The 23,639-nt window shown below is 39.3% G+C and overlaps 1 protein-coding gene across 2 annotated transcripts in view; it reads right to left on the reverse strand.

Moving 5' to 3' along the window:
• Positions 1-23,639, reverse strand: part of sh3pxd2b (SH3 and PX domains 2B) — a 293,160-nt gene that overhangs the window by 93,584 nt on the left and 175,937 nt on the right. For both annotated transcript variants that reach the window (XM_073067665.1, XM_073067663.1), the window contains exon 5: positions 11,067-11,158. In XM_073067665.1, the coding sequence (XP_072923766.1) occupies positions 11,067-11,158 (92 nt within the window). The remainder of the gene's footprint in view (positions 1-11,066; positions 11,159-23,639) is intronic.

Consider the following 23,639-nt stretch of genomic DNA (forward strand, 5'->3'; position numbering starts at 1 on the left):
TTGCTGACCCTCTCTACCTTTGATCCTTTGATGAGGACTGGCTCATGTAATAAAATGATATGGCAAATTGTGACTGGGGAATTGCTGTAGAGGCAAGATTTCAGACTGAATCTCTTCTGGGGAAGGTTTGACCTATACAAACAAAACTCTAGCGGGGAACCAATATTCTTGCAGGCAGGGTAGGTAGATCTATGGTGGGGGGGGGGGGTTTAATCAATGTTATCAGGGAGATAGAAAGTAGGGGATGGGTCAGAGGATGAAGCAGTTGGTATAAAGATAGATGCAATATGTCTTGATACTCTGAAGAAGGAAAGGCAGTGGATAGAGCATGAATATAACCAGTTGGATAGGTTAAAATGTGTCTACTTTAATGCGAGAGTTATTAAAAACAAAGGTGATGAACTTAAGAGCATGGATCTGTATATTTGAACTACAACATTGTGAAAATTACAAAGTCTCAGCTGTTGCAAGGGCAGGAATGGATGTTCTGTGGTTTAGACGTTTCAAAAAGGCCAGGGAGAAGCAAAAGAAGTGGGGTGTGACTTTGCTAATCAGGAATAGTAGCATAGCATCAGAAAAGGCAGACATGGTGGAGAGATCATCTACAGGGTCAGCATGGGTGGAAGTTATAAGCAGGAATGGAGCAATCATTCCACTGTGGGAGAATTCCATAGACAATCAATAGCAGCAGAGACACTGAGGAACAGATCAGGAGGCAGATACTCGAAAGCTACAAAAATAGCAACGTTGTTGTCATGGGTAACGTCAACTTCCATAATATTGATTGGCATCTTCTTAGTGCAAAAGGTTCAGATGTGGCAGTTTTAGTTAGGTGTGCCCAGGAAGGAATCCTGACAAAATATATGGATAGACTGATTAGAAGAGAGGCCATACTGGATCTAGTACTGGACAATAAATCTGGTCAATACAGCGTTTTGCAGACAGTGACCACGACTCCCTAATCTTCACCATAGCCTTGGAAAAGGTAGGAGAATATGGTATGGAAAAGTATTTAATTGGAGGAGGGCAAATTATGATGCTATTAGGCAGGAACTTGGGTGCATAAATTGTGAACAGATTTACTCAGCAAAATGCACAACAGAAATGAGGGGGTTGTTTAGGGAGTACTTGCATGGGTTCTTGTAGGTTTGTCCCATTGAGGCAGGGAAAGAATGGTAGGTTGAAGAAACTATGGCTGACAAGGGATGGAGAACATCTAGTCAAGAGGAAGAAGAAAGTATAATTAAGGCGTAGAAAGAAAGGATCAGATGGGGTTCTTGAGAGATATAACATAGACAGGAAGGAGCTAAAGAAGAGAATTAGGAGAAACAGAAAGGATGTTGTATGGTTTGGAGGGCATGGCTTATGAGGAAAAGTTAAGAGAGCTGGGTTTTTTCATTATGGAGAGCAGAAAGATGAGAAGTGACCTGAGAGAGGTGTACAGCATGATAACAGCCATCAACAGAGTGATTAATTTTAAGGTGATTGGAGAAAAGGGTAGGGGAAATGTTAGAGGAAAGTGTGTGGTGCAAGGTGTGATGGTAGAGGCAGATATGGTAGAGACATTTAAGAGACTCTTAGGCACATGAATGAATGAAAAATGGAGGGTTTTGCAGGAGGATAGCATTAGAATCACATTGGAGTAGGTTAAACGGTAGGCACAATATCATGGGGCAAAAGGCATGCACTATGCTGTACTGTTCTATGTTCTGCAGTTCACTTAGTTAAATCTAGAATAAAAACGGCAACTTTTCAGGTCTGTTAATAAAATCTCCATCTGTATCAGAAATTGTTAAATATGAAGAAACATAATACCGGCAAGACAAGAGGTTACAGAGCTCTGATATGTAGATGAATTGGGGAAGGTAGCTGTGGAAATCTGTGGGCTTGTAAAAAATATCAGTGGCTAAACTATCTCAGGAGATGGAGACAGAAAGATCCAGAAGGGGTAGTGTCAGAGATGGACCATGTAAATATGAAAATAAGGTGAAAAATTGGGTGGAGAATGTGACACCAACATGAGAGACCATTTCAACATACATACTCCATAATATCTTATATGCCTTCTGTTGCCAACTGTCAAAATGGATAATAAGGTGTTCAAGTGAAAATAGATGAACTGCATTTAATTTTTGTTGCTGCCATGCTGGAATTAAACTTACATAGGCTTCTATCCCTAAACACTCAAAACTGAACTACTTTTATGCTTGTTTAGTCCTAGTCACAGGGATCCATCCTAGGTTCAATATCAGCTGATTTTATAGAGCTACACTTTCATAGCTTCCAGCTTAAAAAAAATGAAAAGGCACAAATGCCAACAGTGTCAACAATTACACCAGTGCCTAAGAAGAATAATGTGAGCTGCCTTAATGATGATCACCCAGTAGCATACATATCGACAGTGATGAAATGCTTTGAGGTTGGTCATGAGTAGACTGAACTCCAGCCTCAGCAAGGACCTGGATCCATTGCTATTTGCCTATTGCCACAATAGGTCAATGGCAGATGCAATCTGAATGGCTCTTCACATGGCTTTAGACCACCTGGACAACACAAGCACCTATGTCAGGATGCTGTTCATCAACTGTAGCTCGGCATTTAACACCATCATTCCCACAATCCTGATTGAGAAATAGCAGTATCTGGGCCTCTGTACCTCCCTCTGCAACTACATCCTCGACTTCCTAACTGGAAGACCACAATCTGTGCAGATTGGCGATAACATCTCCTCCATGCTGATGACCAAATGGTGCACCTCAGGGGTGTGTGCTTAGCCCACTGCTCTACACTCTGCATACAAGTGACTGTGTGGCTAAGCATAGCTCAAATACCATCTACAAATTTGCTGACGAGACAATCATTGTTGGTAGAATCTCAGGTGGTGATGAGAGGACTTACAGGAGTGAGATTTGCCAACTAGTGGAGTGGTTTTGCAACAAAAACCTGGCACTTAATGTCAGTAAAATGAAAGAGCTAATTGTGGACTTCTGGAAGGGTAAGATGAAGGAACACATACCAATCCATTTGGTATGTTAACAAATATACACAAAAAACTTCTATAGATGTACCGTGGTGATCATTCTGATAGGCTGCATCACTGTCAGATGTGGTGGGGGGGGGGGGTCTACTGTACAGGACCGAAAGAAGCTACAGAGGGTTGTACATCTAGTCAGCTCCATCTTGGGTACTAGCCTACAAAGTACCCAGGACATCTTCAAGGAGCGGTGTCTCAGAAAGGCAGCGTCCATTATTAGGGACCTCCAGCACCCAGGGCATGCCCTTTTCTCACTGTTACCATCAGGTAGGAGGTACAGAAGCCTGAAGGCACACACTCAGCGATTCAGGAACAGCTTCTTCCCCTCTGCCATCCGATTCCTAAATGGACACTGAACCCTTGGATATGACCTCACTTTTTAAATTTATTTTATTTCTGTGTTTCTGCACAATTTTAATCTATTCAATATACGTATACTGTAATTGATTTACTTATTTTATTTGTATTTTATTTTTCTTTTCTTCTATCTTATGTATTGCATTGAACTGCTGCTGCTAAGTTAACAAATTTGACAACACATGCCGGTGATAATAAACCTGATTCTGATTCAGCTGTCAAAAGGGACAGAGACAATGATCCCAATTCACAGAAGAGAAATATGCTGATATAAGTAGTAATTAGGAAAGTTAGCATGGTGTTAACATTTATTACAAAAGGATTTGTCACAAGGAGGTTATGCTTCATTAATGTATGGGACTGGTGAGACTACATCTTCGATATTAGTCTCATTATTTAGGTAAGATTACCAAACTGATAGAAATTATTGTGGTTTGCCTTTAGCAGAAAGGTTGGACAAGCTAAGTTTATATCAGCTGGTTGGCTTAGAAGAGTGAGAGGATATTTGACTGACATATACAGGATCGTGAGGGGTCTTGATAGAGTAGATACAGAAAAGGCGTACCTCTTGTGGGAAATTCAAGATCTAAGGGTCATTATTGAAAAAGAAAGAATCATTCGTGAACACAAATGAGGTGAGCATTTTTCTTTAGACTACTTTCCATAAAGTAATTTTCTTAAATACCTTTAAAACAGAGATTAAGTCATATTTTTGATAAGCAAGAGTGAAGGGTTCCTGTAACTGAATGGAATATAGAGTTGATGTTATAATCAGATTGGCAGACATAGAACTCCTGCCTTTCTCATTATTTGTGGGTCTAATTCTGATCCTAGACTACAACAGTATGCTTGCATCTGAAACATCCAAGAAGGGTAATTGTTGAAATTGCTATTCCACAGGAAAATGGGGATAAAATCAAATATCACCCAGAACACATCACGGCACCAGATTCGACGATCCCAGCCGAACCAGCCCAGCAGAGACCTTCAGTATCACCAGAGCAGGATCTTTCCAGTCACTCTCTGTGAGGACTGGTGGGAATATTTTCAGTCTATTACTTTGACAGAAAGACTTTAAACAAATATCCTTCTATCATGTACTTTTGGAGGTAGAGAAGAGTAGAAACATTTCAAGTTAGCCAAGAATGAAAGTTACAGCTTGAAGGCAGGAGTGATATAGTAGTTGTTCTCAACTTAAAAACAGAGTTCAGATGACTTCATGTCTGGATTTGCAGATCTCAGTGTAATCCCAGGATAATTCAAACAAGATAGGTATACCCCAAATGTGGTTAAGAAAGAAATGTAAGGGCTTAAAGCTCAATAGCTTTCTGTAAGGTGATCTTCATGCAGAAATGGAAAAATGCTGGTGTGTTTTAAATTAATATTCCAGAAAAGAATTTCAAATGCATCTTTCAACGAAACTGCTGATGAGTCTGGCAAATCCACAAGTTTCCATAGTTTCCAGAATAGTGACAGTCAAACAGATTGGCCCAGAGCTTGCAGTAGTGTGACATCTTGATTTCTGCTCTGTTGGTTACACTTTTCAAAGGGTTGGGCTATATTGACCAAGCTTCCCCCTGCTCAGAAAACTCACCTGAGGCTTTTGCACCCCTGAACTTAACGGGACTGAATGAGGATTTTCTTTGCTTGAAGGCACTCCATCACCCAGATGGCAAAAAAAAAACTTGCAGCAGCTGATTGCAAAGGTTCCAGTCCCCCCCAAAAATCCATGATAACTGGAAAAGCTGGAGTTGGGAACTCAGCCGCTGCAAATACTGCTCACTAAGTTTAATAGTTCAGATGATTCTGACATTAAGGGACATACTTAAAAATGAACATGTAGTTACATTTATTGTAAGGTTAACTAATTAACTAATTAATTAATAATTAATACAGAGGCCATTGTTAATTGGAGCAGCCACTTATTTGGGACAACTCTTAAAGAACAAAATTTAATTGAAGAAGTAACCTGGACCCCCTTCATTTATTTGGGATATGATGCTGCTTAATTTGGACAACACACTGTTGCTGAACAGTTTTTAACTTGCATCAGGCATGTGCACTTGTGTGGCCATTAGACAATATACCATGCTTAGAACAAACAGTTTTTAAATGGCATGCATACTTGCGTTATGTTATCCATTTGGGCCAACAGACACTGACTCAAAAAGCAGCGATCATTGATCATTTTATTTTTTATCTCTACTTTAAAAAATTTCACACCCTTGCCAAGATCCCACAAAAAGATTTGATATCAGCTGAAAATATTACCCGAGGTGCCTGCACTGATTTTGTTCATTTATAGTTAATCAAAAGAAAAAGGCAGCATATGCTGGATGAATTCTTCAGTCGATAACTGTTAGGAACTAGTACACAATTTTATAGTACTGTAGTAATATTGGTAGTGTTCTAATTTGTTCTGTATTTTATTTAAATTTATAATTTGATACTCAGTTAAACAGTAGTTTGTCCTTTTTATACCTAACTATTTCAATGAAACTTGAGCTCATTTGGACAGCTGCCTAACTGGGCCAAAGTGTACTGGTCCTGATGTTTCCCATTTAATTTGAAATCCACTGTATTTATAAATATTAAACCAAGACAGAATAAAGTCGATGTTGCAACAAATTCTTTGCCTCCTAAAACACAGATCTGGCACAGAATCCTCGACAATTTCTTTGTGTAATGCTGAGCATCCCAGCAGCATTGAACTCTACTGCTGTATTCTGGAGAATTTTGCGGTCAAACGAACTGAAACTTTTGGCCCTCTGAATTGGTCATCGAGACTCAAATGTCTGACTTTCACACTAAGTGCAGACTTTTGGGACACGGTTCAGGTTTGCCAGCTGGAGTCACCAAATTGATTCATGATTCAGTCCAATATTATTCTTTTCACTGCATGTTATAAGAACAAGATGGAAGCTTCTGAACTAAAGCAATATGATGAATGAATCAATCAATACTTCATAGTTTTAAGCAAAGGGATTTAGGGATTAAGAAAAAATATGGGTCAACTACAATGAAAAAGGAAAACAGAGTGAAATCAGGAACAAAATATTCTTTAATCTGAATTTGGTAAAACTGTAGTAATTTATAATCTATTGGAATAGAACTACCCAGTGTAAGTTGTTCCTTTTCCTGTTGGTATTGGTTTATGGTTGTCACATGTACTTAGATACATGGTTTTTGCTTATGCACGTATTAAAGACAGATTATTGCATAGAAAATTACCTTGAGCTAGTCATTCCTACACTCACTCCTCAGAAGCTGGTGGGTAAACTGTCCTTGTTGAGTGTCAACACCTCCCTCTATAACTGTATCTTGGACCTCCTGACAAAGGGACCTCAGACAGGCTATTCTGGCAACAACATCTCTAGCTCCATCACAATGGGCATCAGCGCCCTCCCCAGGGATACATGCTCAGCCTGCTGCTGTTCACACTGCTGAGGTGTGACTGTACCGCTAGACCCAGCTCTAAACACATTATTAAGTTAATTGAAGACACACAGTGGGTGGCCTTGTCTGCAGCGATAATGAGTTGGCATACAGAGTGGAGGTAGAGCAGCTTGTGGATTGGTGCAAACACAACAATTTGAGTCTCAGAGTGGACAAGACTAAAGAGATGATTGTGGACTTTAGACTGACCACTCCCTACTGCACAACAATGGCACCTTCATAGAGAGAAATAGACAGCACCAAAGAGGTACCTCCACTTCCTAAGGAGAATGAGGTGTACGAGGCTCCCCACCCCATTCTAACCACACTCCACCGGAGCACCATTGAAGGTGTCCTGACCAGCATGAGAATTGCAAGGCATCTGATCTCAAAACCCCACAACGGATTGTGAGGAACATTGAGAGAATCATTGCACCCTCCCCACCCCACATCCAGGGCATACAGCGGAAATGCTGCATTAACAGAGCCTTTAACATTGTCAAAGATCCCTCCCATCTGTCCCACAATTTCTTACTCCCTACAGTCAGCAGAAGGTACCACAGTATAAGGACAAGGACAGCTAGGCTGGGTAATAGCTTCTTCCCCAAGGCTGTGAACACCTTGCTACTATGCAGTACACATTATTTATGATTTAGCAGTGATGCTGATGTATATTTAACCAAATATCATATATATGCACTTTATGTCATCTACAGAATCCTTTGGTTTATATCTTTTATATCATTCTGTTAATAATATTTTATGAGCTCTATGTACTGTGTTTGCACCTTGGCCCCTGAGGAACATTGTTTCATTTAACTGAATATACGTGTCTAGTTAAATGACAATAAACTTGACCTTGAAAAGAAAACAGAATGCAGAATAGAGTGTTGTAGTGACATAGAAACTGCAGTGCAGGTAGACAAATAAATTGTACTGACCACAATGAGGTAGATTGGGAGATCAAGGTTTCAAGATGTTTAGCATTGCAGACAGTTGAAACTCATCAAGATTTCTGCATTGTAGAGAGGCAGCCCTTTAACCTTCAAAAGTGAACTTAACAACAAACATACACATTTATAAAGGTCCCAGGCTGCTGAAAACAAACAATCCTTTCTGAAGCTACAGGAGAGGCAGCAAGAATCTACCAGCATTATTCCATGTTGCCAATGTCATACATTAGCAACTTAAATAATCAAGCTCTGCTCTTTTTTCAGCAAAATATGGGCTGGAGATAGTGGTCAGCTCTTAAGTCACTTCATATGAAACTCTGCACCTAATATCCTTGAGCTGTCATGATAGTGATTTGCAATTACTGCTCCTATTAATCAGAAGAACTACCTACATTATTAGAACTATCCTAATTATGGTAAATTGGCTTTAGCTGCTTTGAAGTTGCTCTCTGTATTTTCCAGTCAGTGGTGAAAGAATACCTCTCACATCTGACAACAGTGAACATTTTTCACAATGGACACTCAGTGTCAACTTCCACGATGGTTTTACATTCCACATCAATGGTAAAATATCTATGGTATACAGGAATAACGAAGATAACAATAATCACAAGGAATATATCTTACTGAATATAAACACCCACAATTAAAAGTCACCTTTTAATTCTTTCACTGAAACTGATCAATGACTAGGGATAATTACAGGAGTAGGGATGAAGATGAACTGTATGAACTTTAGAAACTAAATAAAAATTAGTTTTATTGTTTGAAATGAATGGAACTTTAATTAATGGAATGGAGGGATAAAATTCTCAGGGCCTAGAGGGTTGTAATGCCATTAAAAATGATTTAGTGCTGCATTAAAAATAGAGTTACGCCTTATTCAACGAAGTTTAACATTTCCAATAATGTTTTCGCTGTGAAGGAGAATGAAAGTACGATGTTTATATTAATTTGCTAATTTTGTCCGGAGTAGGTACTGAAAGTGAAGTTCACATTTCTGTTTGACTACACACAGAGACACCAGATGTTGCTATCAGTTTGACATAACTGTAAAATCCAGTCCAATACCATTTGAATCTTTGTTTTTATTGAACTGTTTAAACCAGAAGTACCCAGCCATTTCAGATGCATGCTCCATAAAAAAAGAACATCAGTGCGATTTGATAAAGGATACAAATGCCCTCAACGTTGCACTATTAGTAGAGCATACTGTCTACTATTTTTAATCTAACCTCATCGAGCTATATCCAGCAGAAACTTGCTGCCTGCCAGAGGTCAACTACTTCAGCAGATAGTCTGTAAATAATTTTACATTCTTCACTGAGAACCATAAGTTTTTCTTTCTTCTCAGCATTTACTGTATTCTTCACATTCTTTATGTTACTTTGCTTTGTCATGTAAATTACAGAAAGTAGAAATTCATAGCTAGAATAAATGTTTCTCCAATGAGATGGTCCTTATTTAAGCAATGACACTAGAGTGCTGTTATGTCACATGTAAAATGTGGATGCCCTAGCATCTGGTATTATTGATTAACAATTTGCTCCAAAGCCGGAAAACATTAACAGACAGACCTGTATTACTCCAAAATGGGAAGCATGAAATTGTTCAGATAACGGAAAAGGAAGGGAAAACCACAAATAACTTACAGCCATATTGTTAAAACTACCGTAGATTCCGGACTACAGAGCGCACCTGATTAAAAGCCGCTGGCTCTAATTTTAGAAATAAAATCAATTTTTTAATTATACAGGCCGCATCGGATTTTAGGCCGCACCGAATTTCCGGCGGACCGGATTTTCGGCGCACTGGATTTCCGGCGGACCGGATTTTCGGCGCACTGTATTTCCGGCGGACCGGATTTTCGGCCGCTTGTAATATGAGATATTTACACAGAAAGATATTACACGTGTTGGGCTTCAAATTCTGCCCTGTGTTCGTTTTGGAAGAGAGACAACCAACACCGGATTACAGTGCAGCGTGGCTTTATTGCAGAACGCGTTTTGCCTTCCCCTTACATTCTGCTCTTATTTATACTCCTTTTTCCCCCAAACCAAACCCTCGCTACACATATTTGGTAAGGCTAAACTTTGTTATACCTACCGGTATTTGGTAACATCGGACACTTGTGTCCTTATTGGCCCGATACCATTCACACACGAGTTTTACTGTTTTTTTGTTTACTGAATCGCTAGCAGTTTCGGTGCAGCGGAATCCTCAGTTTCGCTCCCTCCCTCCCTTGTACTGCTGTCTAATATCACGTGAGCCATTCCTGACCTGAAGCGGCAGTCCCAAATTAAATCTCCACCGTCTCACCATCGATTCATGTATGCCAAGATTACGCGCAGCAGCTCGATTTCCTTGTTCAACCGCCAGATTGATTGCCTTTAACTTAAAAGCTGCATCATATGCTTTTCTTCGAGTGTTTTCCATGTTGATGAGGGTGAGTACAAATGGCTGATTTACAATAATTTGTGAAGTGCGCTTGATTTATCGTACAATTTCATTGGACCTCTGTGAACTACTCATCAATTTTATTGGTCTACTGTTACGAGGCAAAATGTTTTGGCGGCATGGGAAAAAACCTTCTATTAGCCGCACCTTATTATAAGCCGCTATGTTCAATGCTGTTCAAAGCATGGGAAAAAAGTAGCGGCTTATAATCCGACATCTACGGTAAGTTAATTTCTGTTCTCCTTTCATGAAAAAAAGTTGATTGCTGCTGGATTTTCTCAGCATGTAAAGTGCATCAGTTAAGTGAGCATTTTTTTCATGTTTATTCCTGGAGCATCACATACTATTAGAACCAAGTCTGTTAGGTCTTCACCCAATATTCATAAAGGTTACTTTTCAACAAGGAACCAAATGATAATCAGGAGCAGGAAAAGAGCCTAATTTTCTCCATCTCAATCAAAGAGTGTTACAACTTTTTACTTGTTTTGCCCTTACTTGCAATTTTACAAGATAACCACACTATTCTGAAATACTTAACAGTTCACTATTTAGAACAAAATGTACTATTTGTGATAATGAGTATTATTTTTCAGATTTATCCATTATATCATTATGACCAGGTTTAATATCACCTGCCGTAAAGTTAACAAATCTCACAATATATGGCAGTGATAATAAACCAGATTCTGATCTTTAGAAATCTCTATTAATTCATCAAGACAAATATTAGACTGATTTTCCAAAATATCAAACTTCGTACTGTTTTCCCAGCATCGTGCTGATGTCTCAATAATTAAGTCCCAACGTGCAATTTACCACAATATACTCACTCTTTTGGTGGGTTTAAGTCTTCAGGTCTTGTTTCAAAAAACTGGAGGACTTCATCACACTGTGAGATATGAGCTGGAAGTCGGATCAGGGCCTGCAAAATAATCAGGAAGCAATGAGAAAAGTTTTATTTTCAGATCTATTCATTGAAAAGAAATCTCAGTAAATTTTAATTTTTGAAAATACTTTGCTAAAATTCAAATTTTGACGTCTGCGTTAATTAATTGAGATGACGCGTGGAATGGGCCTTCCTGGCCCTTTGAGCTGTGTCACTCAACAATTCCCCAATTTAATCCTAGCCTCATCACAGGCAAATTTAGAATCACCAATTAACCTACCAATTAGTATGTCTTTGTTCTGTGGGAGGAAACCAAGGCACGCTGTCACGGGGAGAATGTACAAATTCCTTACAGACAGCAGCAGGAATTCAACCCAGGTTGCAGGTACTGTAAAGCGTTGTGCTAAGCACTACACTACCATGCCGTAAACTTCCATTCTTGCAAGCAATCAAAAACTGTTTTCAGATTGTATTCCATCTACCATTGTGAAAACATTAATATTCATAACTTTCTAATCAAGTTACTGATTCAAAAAGACAAATGTTACACAAATACACAGATTTTAAATGATTGCAGGAGAACCATATTTTGCAAATAAAATTGAGTTCAAGTATCCTGCTTCGCTCAGGCATGGAAAGATTAGCAGTGCTGAAAAATAAATGATAATGTTGCAAATACAATTCAAGATTCTTTCTTCAACCTCCTTCTCTCATCCACCTGGTTTCACCCATTACCTGTCAGCTTGTACTCCTTCCCATCCCCCCAGCTTCTTATTCTGGCTTCTTCCCCCTTCCTTTTCAGTCACCTTGAAGGGTCTCGGGCTGAAATGTTGACTGTTTATTCTTCTCCATAGATGCTGCCTGACTTGCTGAGTTCCTCTAGCATTTTTGTGTGTGTTGCTCTGGATTTCCAGCATCTACAGATTCTCTTGCACTATATTATCACCTGGTAATATATAACTTCCATTGCAATTTGTCCTTATTTGCAACTTCAAACATGACGAAATAACTCAAGATGTCTCCAAAAATAGAGACCAAAAAAATTCCTGGTAAACCATAAACTGATCTACACAACACCTCAATTACAAAGATCAATTCCTTTTACTTTCCTAATATCTACAGTTGCATGATCAGCTCATTTGTCGCTTAAATGCACACCATTATTGCCTCCAAACTCAATTATTTCTAAGCTCTCCTGACTGACCTCCCATATCAGTAACCTTTCAATTTATATTCTTTCCTGTTTAGCACCAAGTCATCCTTCGTGGCCCACAGCGGCTCTTGGCTTCCCAACTCTCAAATTTAGACCGCCAAGCCTTCTGTTTAAATTCCTGCATGCACTTGTCTGTTAGTGTCCTTGTACCTCGCAATTCCTGACAATTCCCCAGAAATCTGTACATAATCCTGGGCTTTTGTGTATTTCTCTCTTCTTCCATCTAATCACCAGCAGCTGTAACTTTAGCTGTCCAGGTTGCACGTGATGGGATTCTTCCCTGAAGTTTCAATGTGTCATCCACACTCAGTGGTCAAGTTATTAGGAACTGTACACCTGCTCATTAATGCACATATCTAATCAGCCAATAATATGGCAGCAACTCAATACATAAAAGCATACAAACATGGTCAAAAGATTCAGTTGTTCTTCAGACCAAACATCATGATGGGGAAGTAACATGATGTGTTCTAAGTAACTTTGACTGTGGAATGATTGTTGGTGCCTAATAGGTGGCTTGAGTATCTCAGAATCTACTGATGTCCTGGGATTTTCACACACAACAGTCTCCAGAGTTTACAGAGGATGGTGTGAGAAACAAAAAACATCTAGTGAGTGACAGTTCTGTGAGTAAAAAAGCCTTGTTAATGAGAAACACTCACAAAATGCTGGAGGAACTCAGCAGACCAGGCAGCTTCTATAGAAAAGAGTATAGTTGATGTTTCGGGCCAAGACCCTTCATCAGGACTGGAGAAAAAAATATGCTTGGCCTTCTGAATTCCGCCAGTATTTTGTGTGTGTTGCTTAGAATTCCAGCACCGGCAGATTCTCTTTTGCTTGTTGATGAGAGGGGTCAAAGGAGAATGGCCAAACTGGTTCTTGCTGAAAGGAAAGTGACAGTAACTCAAATCACCACACAATGAAATGACATGAACTGGGAATTGGATAACAGTGAGTAATTAAGGAGAGAGACTACCGAGCCATTTTCTGGTTGACAGTCTGTGACCAGTAGGATACAGGATTGCATCCTAACTTTTCAGAACCTGTGTCGACAGGCTAAGGAAATCAAAAATCAAATTTCTAAATTTTCAGATGATACAGAACTGGTGGTATTACAAATAGGTAGGGGCTTCAGGGAGACATAGAAGAGTTAAGTGAGTTGAGCACATAGCAGTTGGAGTACAATGAGAAAAATGTGACAATATCCACTTAGTACACAAAACAAAGTACTTTTATTTAAACAGCAAGGTATTGGAAAGTGTTGTGCAAAGGAACCTAGGTGTCATTGTGCACAAGTCCCTGAAAGCCAATATACAAGTGGAGCTGGCATTTGTGACAGTAAATAGTATTTGAGCCTAGGAGTAAAGATGTCAGAAGGTGATTATGTAAGCTTTTGGTGAGATTACCCACATCTGTAGTATTGTGTCTAGGTCGATTAGACTGGTTCCTGCATTAATGGTTAGGTCCATGAGGACAGAGTGAGCAGACTGGGCCTATATTCTTTACAGTTTAGGGCAATGGGAAGAGATTTCATTGAGACATGAAACATGAAAAACTCCCTTTGCAAGTGACAGTGTAGACAGAGGAAGGTTGTTTCCCCTGACTAAAGTGGGTAGAAACAAGAATCAAGGTCCCAGAATAAGGAGTAACCCATTTAAGATGGTTCAGGGGGAAAAAAACATTCACTCAGAAGGTGGTGATCCTTTAGAATTCTCTACGCCAGATGACTGTGGAGTCTCAGGCACCATATTTGTTCTAAATATTAAAGTGTAGATATAGGTAATGGGCTAGTGCAGAAACATATTGCTGGTGTGTTTCTTCTATTCCTAAAATTGTTCTTTGTGATCCAGCAATTTTTTTCTGTTTTAGTTTCATGAAACACCATCTGACAGTTACATGTATGAAAGTACAACAAAATGCATATTGTTGTTTTGTTGAGGCCTCTGCAGCCTCACTGGCATCAGAATAGTTGCTACATGAGCTCCATGGCTTAACTACCACTAAAGGGAACACTGACAATGATGAGCAATCCTCTATCCTTTCATTCCTAACTCCACCAAAAAGAAAGCAGTGGGGTGCAATTCAGAGATGGTGGAGACGTCAGCCCTAGCTGGTTGAACAGTCCCTGGATGATTTGTCACAGAACCAAATTTCAGATCAGTGATTCACTGTGTGGACAGCAGCCAATATAGCTTGGTATCTCATGCAGCTGTGAGCAGCACATCACAGTAACACTCCAAAGCAGCATGTGAGCAAAATAACGATTGAAAGTGCTGACCTTGTGAGAAACGACGGAGGAACACAACAACAACTGACAAAATGTTATGCTTCCCCAATTTGACAACCAAACCACAGATGGATTTAACTCTTCTATTTACCTCACAGGCTTCTTCAGGCTCAAGGGGCCAAGGATTTAGGGAATGACTTGCTGGAGAGTCTCACCGATGAGTGTGGGTAATCTCTGTTAAACTTGAAGGTGATCTTATCTCTGACTGTGTACTATGTTCGTTCTGTGTGCTTTTTCTCTCCTATGCATTGTGTTTGATTTTCTTTACATTTTTTAAAGCCCTTTGCAGAATCCGTGATTCCACTAATTTTGATCTGGGTCAGCTACCTCCCAGTTTTCCATGCATCTGGCATCTTATGGTCTTTCGTGTTGATGTCTATGAAGTTCCAGTGATGGATCTCAATTAGCATTTCCCACAGGCAACTTCTTAGTAGTGAGCATCATTGGGAATTCCCCCCTCATTCATCTGGTGAATATACCCAAGTCATTGAATTTGACATTGCCCATGTGACAGTATGGCAATGATAGGAGTCTAGGCACAGTGCAGGATAACAGAACTTGAAACTGTTCTCCCGAGACACGTTCAGAGTCTGTGGCAGGCAGTGTGATATGGAAGGCAATTTTTTTTTTTTGGCGTTTTGGATGGTTGATGTTTTCTTTGAATGGATTCATGGTGTTTGTTTGTGGCTGTCCGTGGGAAGAAGAATCTCAGAGTTATATACTGCATACACATTGATAATAAATGTACTTTCAATCTTTGAAAGTAGTTAGCAGAATTTCAGATGGTGACGAGAAGGCATGGAGGAGCAAGATCAGCTGGTTGAGTGATGTTGCAGCACAACCTCGCACTCAACGTCAGCAAGTCCAAAGAATTGATTATGGACTTCAGAAAGGGTAAAACATGGGAACACACACCAGTCCTCATCGAGGGAGCGGAAGTGGAAAGAATGAGCAATTTCATGTTTCTGGGTGTGAACATCTCTGAGCATCTATCCTGGGTCCAACATATTGATGCAGTTACAACGAAAATATGGCAGAGGCTATATTTCATAAGGAATTTGAGCAGATTTGGTATGTCACCAAAGACACTCAGAAATTTCTACAGATGTACTGTGGAGACCATTCTAACTGGCTGCATCACCATCTCGTATGCGAAGCCACTGCACAAGATGGAGATAAGCTGCAGAAAGCTGTGAACTCAGTCAGTTCCATCATGGGGCACTAGCCTCTCCAACAGCCAGGACATCAAGGAATGATGCCTCAAAAAGGCAGAACTCGTTACTGTACCCCCCGTCACTCATGGCATGCCACTTCTCATTGCTAACATCAGTGAAGATATGCAGAAGCCTGCAGTCACACACTCAATGATCAGGAACAGCTTCTTCTCCTCTGCCATCCAATTTCTAAGCCAAGAACACTACCTCACTAATTTTATTGTACTACTTATTTAATTTTAACTTTTTATATATTTACTATAAATCACAGATATTTAAATTATGTTTGCATTGTAACGCCGTAGCATAGCAACAAATTTCATGATCTATGCCAGTGATATTAAACCTGATTTTAATTCTGATTCTGAGAATGGTGAAAAGAGGTGGCACAGGTCCATTGAAAGCACATTTTATTGATGGTGAAATAAGTTGTTTTGCTGCAAAATGGTGATTTATCAACATTTTGATGGAAGACACATTCAATACAAGAACTAGGTAATTTGGTTGGGATAATGAAATAAAGGCACCAATTTTTGTGAAAACGAACCTGAATCATGAATGGTGCTGAATTTTTGCCAAAATATTGTGGCTGGCAATAATTGAGATTGTTTTTCTCACTTGGATATGCCAGACACAACTGAAAGTATGTATAAACATCCCTGGCCCATGGAGACCAGGATTCTGCTTTCAGACCCTCATTATAAATGAAAATTTAAGTTGGCATCATCAAACCTTCCATTCTTTACATTAGAGAGATCCTTAATTCACTTTGGGTGTATCATGTAAAGAATGCAATAGTGATTCTGTTTTGCAGAATGGTGGCACTCAAAAAGGCCGAATCCATCATTAAGGGCTTACATCACACAGGATATTCCCTCTTCTTATTGCTACCATCAAGGAGGTGGTACAGGAGCCTGAAGACACACCTTCACTGATTTAGAAACAGCTTCTTTCCCTCCGCCATCAGATTTCTAAATGGACATAGAACCCATGAACACTAACTACATCACTACTTATTTTTTGCTCTACTTATTTAATTTAACTTTTTTTTATATACAGTGGTGCTAGAAAGTTTCTGAACCCTGCAGAATTTCCTCTATTTCTGCATGAATATGACCTAAAATGCGATCAGATCTTCACGTAAGTCCTAAAACTAGTTAAAAAGAACCCAATTAAATAAATAACACTAAAAAACATTATACTTGCTCTTACTTTAGTTTTTATTACTATGTACTGCTGCCACATAACAACAAATTTCACAACATATGCTGGTGAAATTCTGATTCTGATTCTGTTCTTACATTCCACCTAATTCATCTATAGCTTCCTCGAAGATGCAGTTGGTACTGAACAGTCCAGTTACATACTCCGAGGGAGTTGTCTTCACTGACTCCAGCACAGTAACCCAGAGGTTCTTCCCTTGAGTTGCTGAGGGGGAAATTTGTCATGTTTCAATGACTTGCAATATTTCTTACTGGAACATGTGCAAGTATGCATGCTTCAGCGGAATTACAAAGAAACTTTCAGTTGAGTTAAATAACAGAGGGTTGTAGATGGACTCTGATCTCTACACCAGCAGAGAAATCAATACTTCAGAAAGAATTTGGACAGAAAACTGGCCTTTTGCAGTATAAATTTGAGACAACCCCTATTCCCTTTGGCACAGAGCTACTACAGAGCACTAGACCAGATCCCCATCTGGATATTCTATGCAACCTAACCACTTTGTATATTCAACGTAGCACACAGAGACTATTCAAGTCGTAATCTAAATGGAAGATGGGAGCCTTTCAATAAAGTGAGCAGATACAGTATGTGTAGGCAATACTTCCTTGCTTTCTCGCATTTCTCTCTTTACTTTGAAAACTTCTTTCAAACTATTGATGAATCTCCATTACCAGCTGCCCTAGCTGAACATCATTTTTTGTTTGACTGATCTTCTGAAAAGCAATTTCAGATTTTTATTCCACATGATAGTTAACACGGAGTTTTACCTTGCTGCTCACGTGGTGCTTAGAAAATGAAGTGTTGTTCTGAATGGATGTTGAACACACCAAAACTGAGCTAAGATTTATAATTAAATATTGGCCAAATTAATTAAAACCTTAACCCTGACTTATATTCTATATCACATGACATAAAGGTTAGTGGAACAAGTTAAAACTTATATTTTAAATGCAATTTTATTACATATAAAAAATCAGCACCACACCCTCTTATTTGATTTTGTTGGCTTGATGTTAGAGAAACTTCCGGATACCAATGAAATGCTCTGCTGAAAGTCTAGTCCACCAAGATAAAAAGGCCTCTTGTAACCAAAGACCTGCCTACATCACAACATAAGTGATAATCTGCTATTAATGGCCACCTTCTGCTCTTTGTGACATCTGGAAATTCATTTGTGTTAGAACATAGAATAGTACAGCACATTACAGGCCCTTCAGCCCACAATGTTGTGCCAACCCTCAAACCCTGCCTCCCATATAACCCCCCACCTTAAATTCCTCCATATGCCTATCTAGTAGTCTCTTAAACTTCACTAGTGTATCTGCCTCCACCACTGACTCAGGCAGTGCACTCCACGCACCAACCACTCTCTGAGTGAAAAACCTTCCTCTAATATCCCCCTTGAACTTCCCTCCCCTTACATTAAAGCCATGTCCTCTTGTACTGAGCAGTGGTGCCCTGGGGAAGAGGCGCTGGCTGTCCACTCTGTCTATACCTCTTAATATCTTGTACACCTCTATCATGTCTCCTCTCATCCTCCTTCTCTCCAAAGAGTAAAGCCCTAGCTCCCTTAATCTCTGATCATAATCCATACTCTCTAAACCAGGCAGCATCCTGGTAAATCTCCTCTGTACCCTTTCCAATGCTTCCACATCCTTCCTATACTGAGGCGACCAGAACTGGACACAGTACTCCAAGTGTGGCCTAACTAGAGTTTTATAGAGCTGCATCATTACATTGCGTTTCTTAAACTCTATCCCTCAACTTATGAAAGCTAACACCCCATAAGCTTTCTTAACTATCCTATCTACCTGTGAGGCAACTTCCAGGGATTTGTGGACATGTACCCCGAGATCCCTCTGCTCCTCCACACTACCAAGTATCCTGCCATTTACTTTGTACTCTGCCTTGGAGTTTGTCCTTCCAAAGTGTACCACCTCACACTTCTCCGGGTTGAACTCCATCTGCCACTTCTCAGCCCAATTCTGCATCCTATCAATGTCTCAAATTAAGTGTTAATGTTAATGTCTCAACTTTAGTGTTTATTAATGTCTCAAATTCAGTGTTTTCAAACTAAATTGAGATTAGGACCCAGCTAAATTACTGGATCATGATATGTGTGATTAAGCTGAAAGTATTGCTAGGTTCTGCTGGGAATGCTAGAAGCCCTCATCAAGAAGGTAGTAGGCCCTGAAGAAATTGGGGCGATGTCTGTTCCTTTGTATCCAAGTATTATAAGAGTCATAAAATTCTCACTTCTGTGTCCCTGCCATGGCCATGCATAACACAGATGTCTCAGAAACTATATTAACATCTCTTTGAAACTGCCAGCAACTGAGATAAGCTCATTCATTTATGATGTGCGATGTGGTTGATATATGTATAGGCAAGGTACTATTGAGGAAGGTGGAACTTTGCATAAGGACTTGGACATATTAGGGGAATGGGCAAAGAAGTGACAGATGGAATACAGCAAAGAAAAATGTACAGTTATGCACTTTGGTAGAAAGAATGTTTTCTAAGTGGGGTCAAATTCAGAAATTGGAGGTGCAAAGAAAGCCAGGAGCTCCAATGCCAAATTCTCTAAGGGTTAACTTGCAAGGCAATGATAGCATTCATTTTGAGAGGATTCAAACATAAAAGAAAGGAGACTTTAAAAGATGATGTTCAGACTACATTTGCAGTATCGTGAGCTGTTTTGGGCCCTATACTGAAGAAAGAATTTGCTGGAATTGGAAAGGGTCCAGAAGATGTTTACGAGAAGTATCCAGGGAATGAAAGGGTTAAGGTGTGAGAAGCATTTGATGGCTCTGGGCCTTACTCGCTGGAGTTTGGAAGAATGTTAATAAGGGGATCAAAGGTTACAGTGAGAAGGCTGGAGAATGGGTTGCTGGGGAAAATAAGTCAACCAGGATCGAATGGTGGCATAGACTGGATGGACTAAATGGCCAAATTCTGCCCCTATGTCTTATGGTCTTATGTGGAACAAATTTTAGAACCTTAGGTTTTCTCAATGAATTATCAGCCATTGAAGGACTTCTCTGAGTGCACTCACAGCTATTGTGTAGAAAATGCAGAATCCATTTTGGTCTATCATATTTCTTATAGGTAATCTGTTTTTGAAATGCTGAACAAGGAATAAATGTTAGCCTGGGTATAAATAATAACTTCCCTATGCTTTTTCGAAACTATATGTTAGGATCTTTTAAATCCTTCCACAAAGGCAGAAGGAGCTTTGATACTGAGATTTTCAATCTAAAATACGGCATCGTTGGAAGTGGAATACTCCTTCAGTGTTGCAGTGAATTTTTTGTGTTCCAAATACTGTGATTTGTGAGAGCTGGCACAACATACAAATGGATGTGAACCAAAACTTTTCCACAGAAAGGAAGAAAAATTGCAAGCTAGGGAGTTCTGAAACCACAGAAAACAAACTAGAAAAACCTGAAAACAATGACAAAAGAGTTAGATAGGAAAAGACTTGTGCAACAAAAATGCACTGTGGATTTGCCGGCCTCATTGGACTTTTCCTATGTTGTTTATTTTTCACAGTTCTATGTAATCCAATGGAAATGAAATGCAGGTGCTTTATATTTTGATAGCCTCTGTTATTAATACTGGCCTTCACAAGATACAATGAGCCATCCACATCTGCTAGAGCATTAATTAATGCAAATTCCAATTATCGTTGAATGCTTGTCAAAATGATCCCAATAACAACTTCTTTGGATTATCACGTATACTAATACTCAATACTAAAATGAACCACAATTACACATGATAATTTGTAGTGACTACTTTTGAAAGTTTCTCCCTTCTCTCTGTTCAGTGTCAAGAAGGATTTTGACCCAAAGTATGAACTACATGGAATAGGTTTGTGACACCATAACAAAATTGATATGTGTATGCTTTACAGCCAATACTTAGATTGAAACAAGGACACACAGCAGTGGAAATAGAACCCCTTAAAAGCAGCAGAGATCAAAGTAATCTAGTGTTATACCTTTGGCCATCTGAAGTCAATAAATGGACCACAAACAGCTCACCAAAATCAACATGAAACAGCATACATGAAGGATTTACCACAGTTAAATTTTATGCTACCCCACATAAAAAGTAGGTTGCACCTCTGAAAACGTAACAGGAAGAAAGAGATCCCAAATGAACCTGGATTTGCAGAATGAACTGCAGCTAATTCATTAGTCACACTTCATTCAATTTCTGTTGTGTCAGGCAAAGTTCATTTATCTGTTACAAACATCAGTACTCTACTAAGTCCAATAACCGGTTACCCTTCAGAGTACTCATTTTAGCATGAAGTTGCTTGAGTTACAGCATTTTTCAATGTAAATCAAAGGGATTTACCAGGTTCAGATCTACAAATGAATCCATCAGAGTATATCTATATACACTTCTATGGTCCATTTTCATAAAATAATACCTGCAACTTTTCCTCTGTAAAAATTCTTCACTTTGCTGACTTCAACATACCACCTAAACTTCCTCCAAAGCCTACTTAACCGTCCTACTTACTTAACAATGCACAAATTTCTGACCGACGTATGTCCTTTTAAATGAGGCCCTGTGTAGTACCATGGCCTTCAATGATACCTGCTCATATGCCTGAGTCAGAACAGGCCCCACCATTAAATATGTGGGGTATCCAACTTGGCTAGCTTTGGCAGAATTCGGCAAGTTTCAATCAGATCCCTAGGCATGGTTATTAAATAATTTAGAAACTATCTTTGGGCTGTATCAGGAATATGTGGGGATCTTACTGAAACCTTCCAAATATTGAAAGGACTATTTAGGGCGGATGTGGAGAGGATGTTTTCTATTGTGGGGGTATCCAGAACTAGAGGGCACAGCCTCAAAATTGAGGGATGAGCTTTTAGAACACAGATAACAAGCAATTACTTTTAGCCAGACAGTAGTGAATCTGTGGAATGCTCTGCCACAGACAGCAGTGGAGGCCAGGTCTGTGGGTGTATTTAAGGCTGAAGTTGATCATTTCCTGATTGGTCAGGGCATCAAAGAATATGGCAAGAAGGCAAATATATGGGGTTGAGTGGGATCTGAGATCAGCAATGATGGAATGGTGGAGCAGACTTGATGGGCTGAATGGCCTAATTATGTTCCTATGTCTTATGGTCTAAGCGATAGGTGATACCGTATTTCTTTTTCTAATTCTACACTCATTGCTTCCTGCAGGTTCATTCATGTGGGAATGTAAAAGCAAATGCAATTTATCCCCAGTAGTAAATGGTCAATATAAAAGGCTAGTCTCACAGCAGTACTTACCTTTCACCTGACCTTGGTCTGCACAACTTCTAGTTGCTTTCCTTTATGGTAGCCAACAAAAATAAATTTCCTTTACTTTTAATTACTACATCTACCCCTGAACTTTTTCAGCCACTCATTTATTTCCTTTTACTTTCTCTGGATAAGATTCTCCCATTTCAGAGGTTATGATTTATACAAGATGGTAATAATAATTTTCACTTACATAGAAATACAGCGCAATACAGGCCCTTCGGCCCACAATGCTGTGTCAAACATGTACGTACTTTAGAAATTACCTAGAGTTACCCATAGCCCTCTATTTTTCTAAGCTCCATGTTCCTACCCAGGAGTCTCTTAAAAGACCCTATCATATCTGCCTCCACCACCATTGCTGGCAGCCCATTCCACACAATCACCACTCTCTGCATTTAAAATTTACTCCTGACTTCCAAGCACCTTAAAACTGTGCTCTCTCGTGTCAGTCTTGGCCACACTGGTGAATTCTTCAAACAATGCAATTATATCTATGGAGGATCTCAAAGGTGTGACCATCTTCTTCATTTGAAGACAGTGAACTAGAAATTCAAACCCAAACATTTTTCTCAAATGCCGCCATAACAAAGTACTCCATTTAAACAAAGTACACTTAAGGGAGTGAATCTACACAACAGATTCTATGCAGAGAAAACCAAAAGAACGAAATACATTGATGACAAATTTCAAATAAGCATTAATGGTATTGTATTAATTTTAACTACATTGGGGGCAATCTGAATGACCCTAGATGATTGCATAACTATTGCCTACAGGGAGACATCTGACACGATATGGAGAAAAGTAAGAGATAAAAAGATAACCCAAAACTATATAAAATTTCAATAGATGAGGTAACATGCAGTTATATTAATTTAAAAATTTCTAGACCTCAGGAAATGGACTAAATGAAATAAAAACTTCTGCAGGTTTTCAACATATCTCCTTCTTGCAAAGTCAAAAAACTGCAATTTTTCAGTGCGCTTAAAGTGGTCCTAAAATTGCCAGTAAATTTACAGCCAGAAAATTACCTGGATCCAATTCATATCTCACTGGTGTTGTGTTTTTTGTTGTATTACTTGGCATCTTTATGCATCGCTATACTTCCTGTAGCTTTGATCGCAGCATGAATTATGAGAGTGATGAGCTTTCATGATTGCAATTCCTTACATGGTACGCCCAAAGTGAATTAAGGTTGTCTACTGTAGAGAATGAAAGGTTTGATGATGCCAACTTAAATTTTCATTCATAATGAGGGTC

This window comes from Hemitrygon akajei, chromosome 15 (genome assembly GCF_048418815.1).
Source record: "Hemitrygon akajei chromosome 15, sHemAka1.3, whole genome shotgun sequence".
NCBI lineage: Eukaryota > Metazoa > Chordata > Chondrichthyes > Myliobatiformes > Dasyatidae > Hemitrygon > Hemitrygon akajei.